The sequence below is a fragment of the Hemitrygon akajei genome, chromosome 2 (genome assembly GCF_048418815.1).
Source record: "Hemitrygon akajei chromosome 2, sHemAka1.3, whole genome shotgun sequence".
NCBI lineage: Eukaryota > Metazoa > Chordata > Chondrichthyes > Myliobatiformes > Dasyatidae > Hemitrygon > Hemitrygon akajei.
The window spans coordinates 147,990,014-148,007,444 of NC_133125.1; the positions used below are offsets into that span (position 1 = coordinate 147,990,014).

Genomic DNA, 17,431 nt, shown 5'->3' on the forward strand with positions numbered 1-17,431 from the left:
AAACTAAAACAAATGGGGCTAGCTCAGGTAAACAACTTGTTTGGCATGGACAAGTCAGGCTGAAGGGCTTGATTCTGTAATGCATCACTCTATAACTCCACTGCTGTTGTGTGGGATAGATTGGTGAACATAGATTAGAGGGATACCTTGAATTCCATCTCCCACTCCAAACCTGACTGCATTCTGAAACATCCTTGTGTGGCATATGTCGGAAAGTAATCAATGGATCCCATTTAAATATGTAATTCACACCAATTAGCCCATCATTCTTGGAAGTTGATTAAATCTTCCAATCAGATGGTCTGAAGTAGAAAGCAACCTTCCTCTTTAAGGAGAGGTGTGGATTTAAAATAATCCAAAGGATTCGGGAAAGGAGATGTGCAATTACTTTAATGGATGTAGTACATTTGGATTTTCAGTAAGTCGATGACAAGGTGCCACACAGGAGGCTGCATAGCAAGATAAGAGCCCATGAAATTACAGGGAAGTTACTAGCGAGGGTGGAGCATTTGTTGATCGGCAGGAAGCAGAGAATGGGAATAAAAGGATCCTATTCTGGCTGGCTGCCGGTTACCAATGGAGTTCCACAGGGGTTCATGTTGGGACTGCTGCTTTTTACGATGTATGTCAATGATTTGGACTGTGGGATTAATGGATTTGTGGCTAACTTTGCCGATGATACAAAGATAGGTGGAGGAGCGGGTAGTGTTGAGGAAACAGAGAGCCTGCTGAAAGGCTTAGATAGTTTAGGGGAATGGGCAAAGAAGTGGCAAATAAAATACAGCATTGGAAAGTGTATAGACATGCACTTTGGTGGAAGAAATAAACGGGTAGATTATTATTTAGATGGAGTGAGAATTCAAAGTGCAGAGATGCACAGGGACTTGGGAGTCCTTGCGCAGGATACCCTAAAGATTAACCTCCAGGTTGAGTCGGTGGTGAAGAAGGTAAATGCAATGTTGGCATTCATTTCCAGAGGTATAGAATATAAGAGCAGGGATGTGATGTTGAGGCTCTATAAGTCACTCGTGAGATGACACTTGGGGTATTGTGTGCAGTTTTGGGCTCCTTTTAGAAAGGATATACTGATATTGGAGAGAGGTCAGAGAAGATTCATGAGAATGATTCCAGAAATGAAAGAGTTATGGTATGAGGAACATCAGGCAGCTCTTGGGCTGTATTCACTGGAGTTCAAGAGAATGAGGGGGAGATATCATAGAAACATTGCGAATATTAAAATGCCTGAACAGATTAGATATGGCGAAATTATTTCCCATTGCGGGGAAATCTATGACACGAGAGCATGACTTCAGGATTGAAGGAAGTCCATTTAGAACAGAGAAGTGGAGAAATTACTTTAGTCAGAAGGTGAAAAATCTATAGAATTTGTTGCCACGAGTGGCTGTGGAGGCCAAGTCATTGGGTGTATTTTAGGCAGAGATAGATAGATTCTTAATTAGCCAGGGCATCAAAGAGTATGGGGAGAAGGCAGGTGAATTTGGATGACTGGAAGAATTGGATCAGCCATGACTGAGTAGTGGAGTAGACTCGATTTGCCGAATGACCTACTTCTGCTTATATATCTTATGGTCTTCACCCAGAGGGGGCAAGGTTGGAACTCACTGCCCAGATGCTGGGGAAGGCAGAATCCTTATGATGTTTAGAAAGCTCTTGGATATGACTGGCACTGTTGTACTTCATTAAGCTGGGGAGGAGAAATTGCTGAATGGGAGAGATGACTTTTCTCTGCTCAGTGTGTCAAGAGTCCTTGCTTCCGCTGTAAATTTCTACAATTTCAGAAGTCTACCTTTTTCCTTTTCACAGCCTTTCAAATGTTATCACCTTACAATTAATCTTGTAAGCTGATGGCACAACACACAAAGTGCTGGAAGAACTCAATGGATCAGGCAGCATTTATGGACGGGAATGGACAGTCAAGGTTTCAGGTCAAGACCCATGTTCAGGACACTGGGTTCAGATCTTGCAGAAACATGTTTGCTGATTCTCACTGCTAAGGATCATAGCTTTAGTACTTTTGCAGGAATGGAGAATTCCCAAAGCTGCAATCAACTGGTCGCTAGCATTTGTACAAATATGTTCTGTTTGTTGACATTGCACAGGTCATGCAGTGAACAATTGCCGGTTGTGTCTGCATTGGTTTCAGGGTGCATTGTGTTAAATTTTAATTATTTGTATTTTTAGAAATGACTTTTTCCTTCAATTCTTTAAAAATTAAAAATGGTGAATTTTAGGTTTTTAGTAGTTTTTAAAGCTTCAATTAGTTTCTGAGATTTTCAGTATTTAAGCTGCTATTATGTCAAAGGTCCTTGTATTTACTTTGTGAGTAGAGTTTCTTCCCACCATTGTCCACTAGCTCTCTGGGATCCAGGTCCATCACAGATGTGTTTATATGGCTGTTTCACTAACTGGGACATGCTCTTGTAGAAGTACCTCATTAAGTTTCATGAGAATTGAGCAAAGACATTTGGTCCATTGTCTCCATTGTGGCCAACTAATACTCCAGATTAATCTGATTCCCATCACTTGGCCATTTTTTTCTAAGATCTCCAAACTCTCACTTTTTTTATATGGTCTTGGTTTCCACTAGTCTTTCAGGCAGTCTTTCAGGCACTAGTCTTTTATCCTTATTGATGTGGACTTTAGTGCCCAAAGGCCTCCGGGGATAGGCAGCACTGAACTGTCAACGTCTATCTTTTCCACTCTCCCCTGCCTTTGAATCATATCAATGAGCATCTAGAATTAGATTTCACCCTTTCAATGGCTTATATGTATGTCCTCATTGAGTGGCTTCCCTCTGTCTGCTCCGATAATGGTGATCTCGGTACCTCATAAAACTAGCCTTGTCCTTATTTAGAATGTCTGCTCCCAGATTAAGTCCAAGTGTTCTTCAGGGGCCATTGATCAGTATGGCCAGCTAGCGTGTTTGGCATGTTTACCTTCATTGGTCAGGGCATTGATTACAGGAGATGGGGTGTAGAGGAAATGGATAAGGCAACATCTGTGCAGTTCTGATCACTCTGCAGAGTGCTCAAAATGGATTTATGAAGATGTTGCTGGGATTGGAGGGTTTGCATTATAAGGAGGAACTGCATAAGGTGGGACATTTTTGCTGGAGTATAGAAGGGTCTGAAGGATGACATTATATATAAAATCATGAGCAGGATACAAAAGATGCATGATCACAGTCTTTTTCCCAGGGTATGGGAGTCCAAAACTAGACAACATAAGTTTAAGATGACAGAGGATAATTTAAAAGGGACCTAGGAGCAAACTTTTCTCACAGAGGGCAGTGGGTTTTTGAAATAACCTGCCAGAAGTAGAACAGTCAGATACAATTACAATATCTGTAGGATATTTGGCCAGTTACTTGGAGAGAAGGATACCGGGCAAGTACAAGCAAATTAACTAGCTCTAGTTGGACATCTTAGTCAGCACGGATGAGTTGTGCCAAACAGCCCATTTACACAGTACATAACTAAATATAGTTACTATGGCCTGTCCCACTAATTTAGAATGCTCAGAGCAGACCTTATCCAAATGTTGTCTCCTCCGCATCTCTTATTCACCTCCGTCTCACATTCTCACCCTCTCTCTATCTCTTTCTCACATACACTTTCCACCTCTCTCCCTCATAGCTTCTTCTCTCTCACACTTACCCTCTCTCTATCCTCCTCTCTCACCATCTTGCTTGTTTCCTGTCTTATCCTATTTTTTCTTATCTCTCTATCTCTCTTTATCTCTATTCCGGTTTCCTTCATTCTGACACTCTTACCCTCACTCACCACCTCAGTCACTTTTTCTCTCACAATCTCTCCTTTTTTTAACCTTCCTCTTTTCCCTCTACCACCTCTCTCTCACATACACTTTTTATGACCTTTCTCTCTCTTGCTTTTTACCACCTCTCTTTTTCACTCTCTTTCTCTCCCTCTTTCCAAAATATTTCCCTCTCCCTTCCTTTTCATTTCTCTTACTCTCTCCCTTTCTCCCTCTTCCCTCTTACCTAGTTTTGTGTTGTGAGTTGTGAGCCCATTGATACTAATGCCTCTACTTCTCTTTCCCTTTCTCACAGGGTGAACAAGGAACCCCTGGAGTCCCTGGACAAGTCGGCCCTCCTGGTCCAATGGTAGGTGAACCTTGGAGACTTCTCAGTGTTTGCTGCCATTGGTTGGAATGTAATTTAGGCAAATCAAGCCAAGTCAAATTTGTTGTGATGAGCACAAAATGGTGAGGTACAAGAACAATGATAAAATTTGCTTGCAGCAACATCATCATGGGCAAGAAGGCATAGACCTCGGACAACTTAGCAGTACGTAAGATATACATGTTACAAGACAGTACAGGAAAAAGAAGACTGTGCAAAACAAGACCTTAGTGCCAAAAATAAGACACAGTCAGAGACAAGTCCATGGTGGTGCAAGAGATGGTCTTTAATGTTCCATTGCTGAGGTAGGATTGGTTCAAGAACTTAATAGTTGTAGGAAAATAGCCATTCCTGAACCTGATGGTGTATGTTCAGGCATCTGTACCTCCTGCCCAATGGGAGCAGTGAGAAAAGGGCATATCCTGCATGATAGGAATCCTTGATGATAGATGCTGCCTTCCTGTCGATTATATAATGGTGGTAAAAATTGTGCCCATGATGGATAAGACTCTGCAGACTCCCGTGTTTCTGCGCATTGGAATTGCTGTACCAGGTGATGCAACCATTCAGGATATTTTGAACAGTGCACCTGTAAAAGTTTAACCTCAGGGTACATCGTGATATTGCCCAGCATAGGCAATGGAAAGTGTCTGAGCACAATTTGTGCTACTAAGTGAAATGAAGCATGGAGACCACTAACCCACTGATATCTTTGGCACATTGGAGTACCTTAGTACTTGGACAGCCCTGAGCCCCCTGCACTCCACTAGCACTAACCACCCTGCTATCCCTCTGACCCCTCCACAGCACAAAACCTCCTATTACCCTAATAGCATCACCCACCCACCCCACTGATATCTCCACTGAACCACCTCGTCCAATCACAAGTCAACTCCCAATTTCCTACAAGACAGAGACCTTCAATACTCTGGACAGCCCTAAACCTTCCAATATTTCAATGTCATTGAGCTACTGGGCACCTCCAACCTCACTGTAGCCCAAGTGGTCACTCAGGGATCACCAAACCTCAACGATAGTAAGCCCCTTGATAGTTCAACAGGCATCTGTACTGTCTCCTATTGCCTTGATGACACTGAGTCCCTAATATCCAGATGACTCTAAGTCTAACCATGTTGCCTTGAATAGATTCAGTCTCTAATGATCTTTCAGATCCAAATCTCTCTCTTAGTGCAAAATTCATCTGCTACAGAGAGAAAGGATTGGATGTGGGTTAATTAGTTACTGTTGGAGAGCACCCTGCTTTTCCTTCATTGTTGGGTACCTGGATATCACTGGCAAGGTCCATCCCTGAATGCCAGCAGCAGGTGGAATGCTCTCTCCTTGAACAGCCACATTCCCACTCTTTGTGGTGGGACATACAGGCTTTTGACAGTGTGACGTTAAAAGAGCAGCAATCTATTTCCATGTTGGGATGTTGTGTGACTTGGTTGTGGTGTCACCCTGCATCTGCTGCCCTCATACTTCTTGGTTGTAGAGGTGTTGGGTTTGGGAGGTGCTGTCGGAGTAGCTTGGGTGTGTTACTGCTGTGCATTTGTAGATGGTGCACATTGCACTCAGTAGAAGAGGGAGTGAACATTTAGGCAGATGGGTGGATTCAAGAATCTTGAGTGTTCTTGTCTCTTTGCAGCAGGGGGACAATATTCTCTCACTCTCATAGCTTGTGCTTTACAGCTGTTGTGAAGGTTTTGAGGTACTTGGAGATAAATCACTCCCTGTAGCATGCCAACTTCACGCGAAGAGTTGGAGGAACTCAGCAGGTCAGGCAACATCTATGGAGGGAAATGGACAGTCGATGGTGTAAGTTGAGGGTCAATGAAGGATCTGGCCACTTGTCCACTTCCATCTGCTGATACTGCTTGACCAGTGCCTTCGTGTGTTGCTCTAGGTTCCAACATCTGCAGTCTCTGGTGTGGTTGGTTTCTGGTCAAGGATTGTTCTTGGTGCAATACCCACAGGGTCATGTGTCTGGGCAGAAAAAAGAAATGGTCTTGTTGGGGATCCTGTTCCTATTGACAGCTACATTGCAACTGAAGTTTTGTGTTTCAATGGCAGATCTGGAATAGAGTTCATGGTTGGGTTGTACATGACACACCTTTGTACTCCAGTATTATTATTATGCAATATACTGTGCTCTTCTATTATTAATCCCATGCTCTCTCCTCCTCTGACTGTAGGGTCCTCCTGGTTTGCCGGGCTTGAAGGGAGATGGTGGTGTCAAGGGAGAGAAGGTACGACTTCCCATTGGACAGGCTGTTTTTCTGGTTTCTACTTTCACTGCACCTAAACCTCAGACAGTTATCCACTCACCAACTACAATGCACAAGCCTCTTTCTTCATGTCCACTGCAAGGGGGTATCAATATTAGTGAAATGTCAGAGGGAACCTTGCCCTCACTGCAAGGCATGCTCCGCCACGCACTCCCAGAGGGGAAGCAGGACATCTTTGGTGTGCAGGAGTAGTAATCCTGAGAGAAATGGAGGTAATGGGGCAGGGAGCAGAACTGGGTGTTGCTGACATGTCAGCCAGATTCAACCTCAATCTCAATCTCGAACGGTAGGTGGTTTGGTCAGGTGACACTCACTCACTTCAAATGTCTTCTTCCACTGATCTTCTTTCTGTGATCCTCAGAGATCTCTTGGAAGTTACAACTATTCTTGAACTCAGGCCTTATATCACCATGATTCTATGTGTGGTCATTTGCAACCTTGCTCTCTGTGTGTGGGCCCAGCACTTGGATCTCTGGCCAAGCATCCAAGCCACTGATACATTGGCCAATCAACATTTGACTCAGACACTCCAATCAGCATGCACTATGTGAATGATCGGTAATTTATCTGCGGTTGTTTCTTTCTTTTAATTGAATTCAGCGTTTGAATTCTGACTGAACTGCATAACTGGGATCGCCCACACTCAAATGAGTCAGAGTCAAATAGCACAGAATGTCCATCAAGTATTCTTACATCTGTAACTCACTGCCGGAGGAGGTGATGCAATCAGATAGTCACTACATTTAACAGACATTTAGACAGCTGCTGAAATAAGAAATGTTTCTAATGGGGGCAAGTGGGAATAGTGTACATATCTTGAGCCAATGAGCCTCTTTCTGTGTTGTTCAGCTTCATGACTCCATCTATTTATAATAATTCCATTTACTGACAATTTGACCTTGGTTTTCTATGCATTGATAATTGATGTGTTTGTCAAGATACTTTTAAATGTAAGTCTTTGCTGCCACCATCCCTCAGGCAGTTTATTCCGGTTTCCAACAACCCTCTCAGCAAAGGAATTCTTCTTCAGATCCCAAAGATCCCATCTAAGCTTCTTTCTCTTTACCATAAGCCAGTGGAAAAGTCTACTCTTAGGTACTATATGCATGCTTCTCATAATTTTGATACCTCTATCTCATCAAACATCAGTGTCCTCCACTGTAAGGGAAACAAACACTGCCTAACTATTCTCTCCTCATTATTGAAACACTCCATCCCAGACAACAAGCTGGTGAATCTTCAGGACTCTGTACACACTCCAGTGCAATCTTATTCTCCTCTTGCTTTTATATTGTTCAAAAAAGGTAGTAGGGATAGTCCAGGTAATTATAGACCAGTGAGCCTTAAGTTTGTGGTGGGAAAGCTGTTGGAAAAGATTCTTAGAGATAGGATCTAAGGGTGTTTAGAGAATCATGGTCTGATCAGGGACAGTCAGCATGGCTTTGTGAAGGGCAGATCATGCCTAACAAGCCTGATAGAGTTCTTTGAGGAGGTGAGCAGGCATATAGATGAGGGTAGTGCAGTGGATGTGATCTACATGGATTTCAGTAAGGCATTTGACAAGGTTCCACATGGTAGGCTTATTCAGAAAGTCAGAAGGCATGGGATCAAGGGAAGTTAGGCCAGGTGGATTCAGAATTGGCTTGCCTGCAGAAGGCAGAGGGTAGTGGTGGAGGGAATACATTCAGAATGGAGGGTTGTGACTAGTGGTGTCCCACAAGGATCTGTTCTGGGACCTCTACTTTTTGTGATTTTTATAAACGACCTGGATGTGGGGGGTAGAAGTGTGTGTTGGCAAGTTTGCAGACGACACAAAGGTTGGTGGTGTTGTGGATAGTGTAGAGGATTGTCAACGCTTGCAGAGAGACATTGATAGGATGCAGAAATGGGCTGAGAAGTGGCAGATGGAGTTCAACCCGGAGAAGTGTGAGGTGGTACACTTTGGAACGACAAACTCCAAGGCAGAGTACAAAGCAAATGGTAGGATACTTCGTAGTGTGGAGGAGCAGAGGGATCTTGGGGTACAAGTCCACAGATCCCTGAAAGTTGCCTCAAAGATAGATAGGGTAGTTAAGAAAGCTTATGGGGTGTTAGCTTTCATAAGTCGAGGGATAGAGTTTAAGAGACGCGATGTAATGATGCAGCTCTATAAAGCTAGTTAGGCCACACTTGGAGTACTGTGTCCAGTTCTGGTTGCCTCAGTATAGGAAGAATGTGGAAGCATTGGAAAGGGTACAGAGGAGATTTACCAGGATGCTGCCTGGTTTAGAGAGTATGGATTATGATCAGAGATTAGGGAAGTTAGGGCTTTACTCTTTGGAGAGAAGAAGGATGAGAGGAGACATGATAGAGGTGTACAAAATATTAAGAGGAATAGACAGAGTGGACAGCCAGTGCCTCTTCCCCAGCACACCACTTCTCAGCACAAGAGGACATGGCTTTAAGGTAAGGGGAGTGAAGTTCAAGGGGGATATTAGAGGAAGGTTTTTCACTCAGAGAGTGGTTGGTGCATGGAATGCACTGCCTGAGTCAGTGGTGGAGGCAGATACACTAGTGAAGTTTAAGAGACTACTAGACAGGTATATGGAGGAATATGGGATGCAGGGTTTGAGGGTTGGCACAACATTGTGGGCCAAAGGGACTGTAATGTGCTGTACTATTCTATGTTCTATATATTTCTGCATTTGTGATCCATCACAATTCCTCAGTGGTAGACCTGACTCCTCCACCATTCATTCCTCTGTCTCTCTCTTTCTCTACCTCTGTTTGTCTGTCTATCTATTTGTCTCTGTATATCTTCCACTCTATCCTTTCCTGTCACTGTCTCTTTATCTTTCTCACTCTTATATATGTGATATGTTTGTGATTTGTATCATAGTCTACTGTGACGCTTTTCACAAACTCCCTGTGAACCTCTTTATTGATTCTCTGTGGCTTTCGCTGGGTCTTTTAATTGAATGTGTGTGTTTCTCTTCCAGGGTCACCCTGGTCTCATTGGATTGATCGGACCTCCAGGCGAACAAGGGGAAAAGGGAGATCGAGGATCCCCTGGTCCACAGGGATCAGTTGGTCCTAAAGGAGACAATGTAATTACTTGCAGCCTTGACTATTTCCAATATTTCAGTGGTAAAATATACCACTCATGATGTGAACTTGCAAAGTCATTCCCACTACCTACAGTACATCCTAGCCTATGCTGAGGCAGTTTGTGTCTCTCCTAGTTTGCCCGATTCTCACTAAGGAAAGGAGAATGAATTTGCTTGATGATTATGTATGTCTGTTTGCTTGAGTCCACAACTCTGATGGTCATCTGTAATATCCAAGCAGGAAGCATGTTGATTTCGCTGAGGTCAGTGAATGTCCCTTCAGTCAAAAATCAGGGTGCCAGACATATATGGCCATGATATCTCAGTAATCCGTAATACACACTATATTTGGTTCAGGGTGTGCAGCTCACAAATTAGGTATCTGAGGCACGAATTGTAGCAACAACAGTGACAGCAGTGAGGTGCTATTGTAGGGCTAATACAGTTTCAACATTTGAAAGTTCCCATGCTTGACTCTTGTGGATATAAAGTTTACTTCGTGTGCGTCCAAATGTCCCGTGAGAGGATTCCACCTGATTTCAGAAGCACCCCCTTTGCTTCCTGAAACATTGCCACATTGCTGAATGTGAAATGTGAAACAAAGCAGTCACATTTTGAAAAATATTTTTATATCCCTTAATTTACTCTTAGCCTGTTGCAGTGTTATTTGTACTGATGAGTACAGGTTTACAGACAAGCAAATAATCATTTTTATATTGTGATGTCAGTTCCCAGCCTAATTTTAACATCAGTGAAAAGAAACTAAATTTAACAATTCAAGACATCTATCTTTTTGAATCCAAGGTCTCAATCTATGTGTTTCATCATATTGCTCCAGGTCTCTCCCACATCCCAATGACATGTGGATTGATAGGTTAATTGGTTGCTTTAAATTGCCCCTCGAGTGTAGGTGGGTGGGAAGTGAATCTGGATGGTGTTAATGGACACATGTGAAAGAGCAAGCCACAGGAAATTAAACAGGGGATTGGGACTGAAAGTAATGCTCAGGGAACAGACGTAGACTCAATGAACTCCATCTGTGACATAAGGAAAGCTGAGTATATGTTAGTCATAAACATAGGAAGTAGATATGTAACATATTGAGGATACCTCTGTTAATGTGTTTATATCTTGAAGAGTTTTAAAACCCTATTGAAAATTAGCAAAGTCACTAAGGTTTTTCATTTGATTTTGTTCTGCCTGCAGAGTGATAGACTTCCACTGACAGGGTTACAAACCCACACAGAACCTCGTACATTCAGCTTCATTTGTGCTTGACGTTATATACTGCCCCAAGTTAGACGATGTGTAGCTGGAAAAGAGATCCCATTCAACTGGGTCTCTGTTCCTGAGAGTATAGATTGGACTATTTCCTTGTGGTACAGATGTCGTTGTTTGTAACTTCAACACCACTAGGGTACAATATTGTGCCTTTTCTGCGTTGTGATGCAGTGCTTGAACTACTAATAATGAGAAGATTAGGTAATTACATCTCCTGACTGTCATTAAAGTTTTGCTTTACGAGATGTTTCAAAGAGAAACTCTATGAAAGACAGGGATTGGATCTACAGTGAGGACCGAGAGAAAGAGGGAGAATTTCAGAGTAGATTCTGAGAAGCCAGTGAGGTGATATTTCTAGCAGGGAGCATGCAGGTTTGGAAGAAGGTAGAGCTACACACACACACACCACACCACATCACCAAAGGTAAATTGAGAGGGATAGAAAGAATTCAATATAATAGATGTATGGAGATATGTTTCTATGGAAATACCCTCTGTCATCTGAAAGAGGTGTCTCGTTTAAAGAATCTCTCAGTTTTCTCATCATCTTCTCTTTGACCCTAGGGTATTTCTGGTGCCACTGGCCCTATAGGTCCTGCAGGCCCCGCTGGTTTACCGGTAAGCTTCACTGATTGTAGTACTAGTCAGTTAATGTGTCATCAGTCTGGGTGGTAAGAGCTCTAACACGGCAGGCTCCAGTGCCTAGTTGGTCAAAAATCCTGACTGCCAGAGTGGTGGGTTGAAGGTGGAGGGGTGTTGTGTGGGAGGTCAGAGTGCGTTCAGGGGTGGGACATGTATTATTGGGTGATTGCCTGGATTAGGTGCATTCCATGGTTTTGAGGCACATTCTTGCTTGGAGGTTTGTTTCTGGTCTGGGGTGCATTATTGGTTGGGAGTATGTTCTGTTTGGGGCTACATTATTGGTTGGGCCGATGCCACAGGCTGAGCACGAGCTGCCACCGAAGGCTTTGTTGGTCTCAGGCCCAATCCAGTCAGTCGATATTTTCTCTTCCATTGAATCGTGCACTAGTTACCTTTACGTCATCCAGACATTGCTGTACGGTTGTCGATCTTCACTTCGTCTGCCTCAGCTGTCTCCCCCTCATTCGCTTTGTTTCTGATTGGTCAAATCCTCCTCGTCACTGTAATTCTCCATCCCAGGTGACATCCTGATGATTCTCCTCCACTTAGCATGCTATTATATACCTTCTCACGTGTGCTGACCAGTTAGGTGCAGTCTAACTAGTGTGTAACACAGCTCTTGCATAACCTTTTGCCCACTGATTCACTAATGGACATGGATCATATATGCATTCTTATCCATCATGTCTACATGCCCTGTTACTTGCTGGGCATATCAGCATGCTTTTCAATATTCCTCTGTAACCCTTCATTAACCTCTGCTCCCTGGAGTACGGGTTGGGTAGTTTCCTGAAATACTGGTGCATTTAACTGTAGTAATTCCCAATATCATTCTTTGGGGGTTATGAGGAGACAGGAAAAAACTAGCTGCTCCATTGAACTGTGATCGTAGTGCAAGGGATTCACAGAATAGTTGCAGCACTGCAAGATGCTATTCAGCCCCTCAGCCCAATGCAAACACAGCCTATCTAGTCTCACTCACCTGCCCTTTCCCCAGAACTCGACAAAGTACTTCCCTTCACATCTGCTTCCAGCATCTCATCTGAAAATTACAATTAAATCTATCTCCACTGCACTTTTGAGTGTGCACTGTTGTACTTGTTTTAATTCTTTTGATAATCACATTCATTCTGTGTCTCCAGTTCCTGACCCTCCCCCAGAGGGAAGAGTCTCTCACTATCCACTTGCCTATACTTGGATCTAATATTTTTTCTGGTCTCCCCCTACCCTAACCAATTCCAAGGAGAACAGCCCCAGCTTCTCCAGTCATTAAGAAAATATAAGTCCTTCATCCCTGGAATCTTGTTGGTATCTTATTTCTCTTGGCTGCCTGAAACCTTCATATCTTTCCCAAATTGTTGCACTCAGAACTCAACTCGATAATCTAGAAACAATCGAAAATCACCACTCAGGCTTTGTAAATCTCTGACCTCATTCACCATGATCAAAGGTTCACGATGATCTCTTTTTGTCTGTACTACATACCATTAGATTTAAAGCCGAGATCCCTAATGACTTTTTAACCATTTTCTCAACCTGTCCCACCACCTTCAGTAAAATGTCTGCTTCTATCCCCAGACCTCTCTGTTCATGCACCCCAGTTAGCAGTGTAGTCTCTGATTCAGAGTGTTTCTCCTAATTCTACTGACCAGAACATATCACTTCATATTTCTCGCAATAAGTTCCAGCTGCAACCTATCTGTTCATATTACCAGGCTGTCTCTCTCACTTTGGTTCATAGCTATAAATCACACAGTGTGCCATGCCCTCAATATTTATATCATTTTCAGATTTGAAACAGTGCCTGGTATACACATCTATAAATCTTATTTATATATTATGAATACAAATCCCCGCTGGCTATTCAATCCACATCCATCCAAGTTACTCTCTCAATTCCTGGTTTGTGAGCAAGTATTCACTCTGACTAACCCTACAGCCATGTAATCTTTGGGAAGAAATAGAAACCTAATAAAGGCCAAAAATATGCAAGAAACCAGGTGTTGAATAAGGCCATTCAATATTATTGCGGCTAATCTGCCCAGGGTTTCATCTCCTGTTCTGCACCAAATCTCCATAGCTCTTAATTCCTGATCTTATAAAGAAAAGGTCTACCTGTTTTCTAAGTACCCGCGAAGGTCTAAATTCGACAGCACTCTTGGGTGGAGAATTCCAGAGATTCACCTGTGTTGGAAGTTCCTCCACAGTTTAGTATTAACTGTTTGTTTTCCTACCTGATATTCCTAAGGACCTTAGTATTAAATGACCATTTCCTAATTATATATCTGTGATCCTCTGGGGAAGAAGGGAAAATTTACAAGGAAAATTCCTCTCAATCATATCAGGCAAGCAGTGGAATACAGGAGTTCACTAATGAAGGCCAGCGTTCCAAAAGCCTTCTTCACCACCCTGACTACTGTAATGGTACTTTCAAGGAATCATGTTCATGTTCTCCTTGGACCCTCCTATCTTACAGCACTCCCTGTGTTCCTACCATTCATTGTAAAAGTCCCATGCTCATTTTTCTCTCCTAAATACAACATCTCAAACTGTTACAAATTAAACTGCATTTGCCATTCCTTCGCCCTTACACAGATAATCAAAATTCCTCTGTAAATTCTGATACCAATGAAGGCTTGTATATCATGCTCACAAGAAAATCTGCAGATGCTGGAAATCCAAAGCAAGGCAAACAAAATGCTGGAGGAACTCAGCAGGCCAGGCAACATCAATGGAAAAGAGCAAACAGTAAATGTTTCAGGGTGGGAAACTTCTTGAAGACTATGGAAATCACACCTCTTGCATTAGAAATGACAGTTTTTTTCTAATTATTGGTCCCACCAACACAAATCATACCTCCCTTCTTCTCTGGGTGTAATGATGCCGCATTGCTTGGGGTGTTTCTTATATTATGTAGATAACCTAGATTACATGGTATCTCATTGAGTTTATGTTCTTATGCTTTTTAAAACCTGTGTGTTTGCTTGAGATTAGTGCACAGAGTCTTCACTGCAGTAATCCTAATACTGTTTCCTTCTCTTCCAGGGTCCTCCCGGTCCTAAGGGTTCGAAAGGTTCTATGGTGAGTTAAGTCACTTCATGGTTAATTCTCTGAGCCGGTTATGGAAAGTACAATGACATTGTAAGATTTCAGAGGAAAAAGTGAATGTCTTGTTCTGGTATAAATGTTGTAAAGTTGTGTCCTTCTATGGGATATGAGACCAGGAGAGAATATAATGAGCTGATGTTTAACCCATGATGCTCATTGGAGAATTAGATTGAAGCCTAAGAGTTCAAAGTGAAGAAGTTGGTAATGCCACACACCTTAACTCACTGCAGCAGCTCATTGGTATAGGAGGAAAGCACAGAAAGGTGCCATCATCCAGTAATGTCAATGTCAAGTCGAGGTTATTGTTTCATGCACAAATACATGTATACACAAGAGCAATGAGAAACTTGAAGCACACAGCATCACAAAAGCAGGATTCACCAATATGCATTAACATGTTATACACAATGTTCACAAGAAAAAAATAATTTCATTGCAATATCATCAAAGTGTTCATAGTTTTGCTAAACTGTAGTGATTAGGGTTGAGCAGGTTGGTTCAGGAACCAAGGGATGATTCTGTTCTTAAACTTGGTGGTATGGAACTTCAGACTCTGTTGCCTCCTGCTCGATGGTAGTTGGGAGAAGAAGGCATGGCCCAGATGGTTGGGATCTTTGATCATTGATGCTGCCTTCTTGAGTCAGCACCTCCTGTAGATATTACCGATAGTACAGAGAGATGTGCCCACGATGAGCTCACTACTCTCTGGGGCTTTTTATTTTCCTGCACATTTGAACGTGTGCTCTTACTTTCAGTTGATGATTATCATCAGGTGGAAATAAGAGATCCCATTCTACTATCTGGAGAATGTTCCTTCGTGTCCTTGGCAGTTACTTATTCACAAATCTGCTCATGGTCATGCTATTTGCCATGCACAAAAAACACATCAGTGAATACACTTTAAAAGGAAGTTAACTGGTTGGAGACCATTCTGTTTCTCTGAGAGAAAATATTTAAGCATTGGACTGACTCTCCAGGCAGCACAGTGAGCAGAACTGTTGAGTGTACATGGAATGCAAGGAAATCACAGAAAGTGCAAATGTTGTTTATCACAAGAGTTGATGCTCATTTAAGGACAAAGAAAAGGGAATTGATGGGTGGTGATGTTTAGTAGAGGTTCTTTAGTGCAGATAATAACATTAATGCTATCCTGGAATATAGAAGTTGAAATGTCGTGTTACAGCTGTACAAAATCCTATGATACTGCACTTGCAGTATTTTGTAACATTCTGGTCACCCTACAATAGCCAATAGACAATAGGTGCAGAAGTAGACCATTCGGCCCTTCGAGCCTGCACCGCCATTTTGAGATCATGGCTGATCAACTACTATCAATACCCAGTTCCTGCCTTGTCCCCATATCCCTTGATTCCCCTATCGATAAGATACCTATCTAGCTCCTTCTTGAAAGCATCCAGAGACTTGGCTTCCACTACCTTCCGAGGCAGTGCATTCCAGACCCCCACAACTCTCTGGGAGAAGAAGTTTTTCCTTAACTCTGTCCTAAATGACCTACCCCTTATTCTCAAACCATGCCCTGTGGTACTGGACTCTCCCAGCATCTGGAACATATTTCCTGCCTCTATCTTGTCCAATCCCTTAATAATCTTATATGTTTCAATCAGAACCCCTCTCAATCTCCCTAATTCCAGCGTGTAATTAAGAAGGAAGGATATCATTAAGCTGAAAGCAGAGTGGCAAAGATTCACAAGGATGTTACCAGGACTGTAGGACTTGAGTTGTAAGGAGAGACTGGATAGGTTGGGCTGTTTTCCTTGGCGCATCGCAGCTGAAGGGATGACCTCATAGAGGCTTATAAAATCATGAAGAGAGCAGATAAGGTGAATGGTTGCCAGGTAGGGGAAACAAAAGCATGAGTTTAAAGTGTGAGGAAAAGGATATAATGAGGACCCGAGGGGCAAATTTTTAACATGAAGGATGGTGGGTATTTAGAACATGTTGCCAGAAGAAGTGGTAGAGGCACAGACAAACTATAATGTTAAAAATAAATTTGGGCATGTACATGAATGGGAAAGGTTTAGAGAGATGTGTGTCAAATGCAGGTAAATGGGACTAGCTCATGTGAGCAAAATTAGTAGGCACTGGATGTGGGGCCGAAGAGCAATTTCCAAGTTGTAAGAAAGAATCTCTGTCTTCCGCTGTTATCACTTGATTTGCATTGAATATTAAACAAGCCTCACTTATATATGGAGTTGTGTGTTTTTAGCTCATTCATGTCTCATTGACACTCATTGGCTCCACTCATCAACTTCCTGAATGACTGCAAGATCAGAAGATTTGCTCCAAAGCTAAACCTTTACCTGGAAGGCAAAATGTGGCTCTTCCCTGTGACTGGAATGATGCAGGCACACGATTGGCTTAGGATGGTGTGGAGAGGGAGGACCTGGGCATCTCATTGGCTGGTATTCTTGTGATCCAAGCCAATTAAAATCTGCCCTTCTGATAAGTTCGACCCTGACTCTCCATTGTCCACCGATTTGGCTGAAAGTATTTCTCAGGAGCACCAACATTATATACTCCCTGTGACTCCATGCTTTTGTTTGTTGAGTTTTGTTTGGCATGTAGAAACCACTTGGCAGTTTCCCATAATAGAGCCCCAGAGTTATAGTGTAATACAATAAAGAAGCTGGCTCTTGGCCCAACTTATTCATGCTGACTAAGGTGCCCATAGAAGCCTGTACCACTTGCTTGCATTTAGCTCATATCCCTCTAAATCTTTTTTAACCATGTACCTGTCAAAATGTTTCATATACTGTACATTGTAATGTTGTAAAGTCTTGAGATTCAGGCCTCACAGTGGTTTCTCCTGATTCCTCTGCATACCACTGGTGCTATTCTGGGGT

At 42.6% G+C, this 17,431-nt stretch overlaps 1 protein-coding gene across 1 annotated transcript in view; it reads left to right on the forward strand.

The window, feature by feature from the left end:
• The window catches only part of LOC140716737 (uncharacterized), a 251,627-nt gene that overhangs the window by 220,371 nt on the left and 13,825 nt on the right, over window positions 1-17,431 (forward strand). Inside the window, 5 exon segments of the mRNA XM_073029546.1 lie at window positions 4,091-4,144; window positions 6,358-6,411; window positions 9,429-9,536; window positions 11,382-11,435; window positions 14,505-14,540. Coding sequence (XP_072885647.1) covers window positions 4,091-4,144; window positions 6,358-6,411; window positions 9,429-9,536; window positions 11,382-11,435; window positions 14,505-14,540 — 306 coding nt within the window.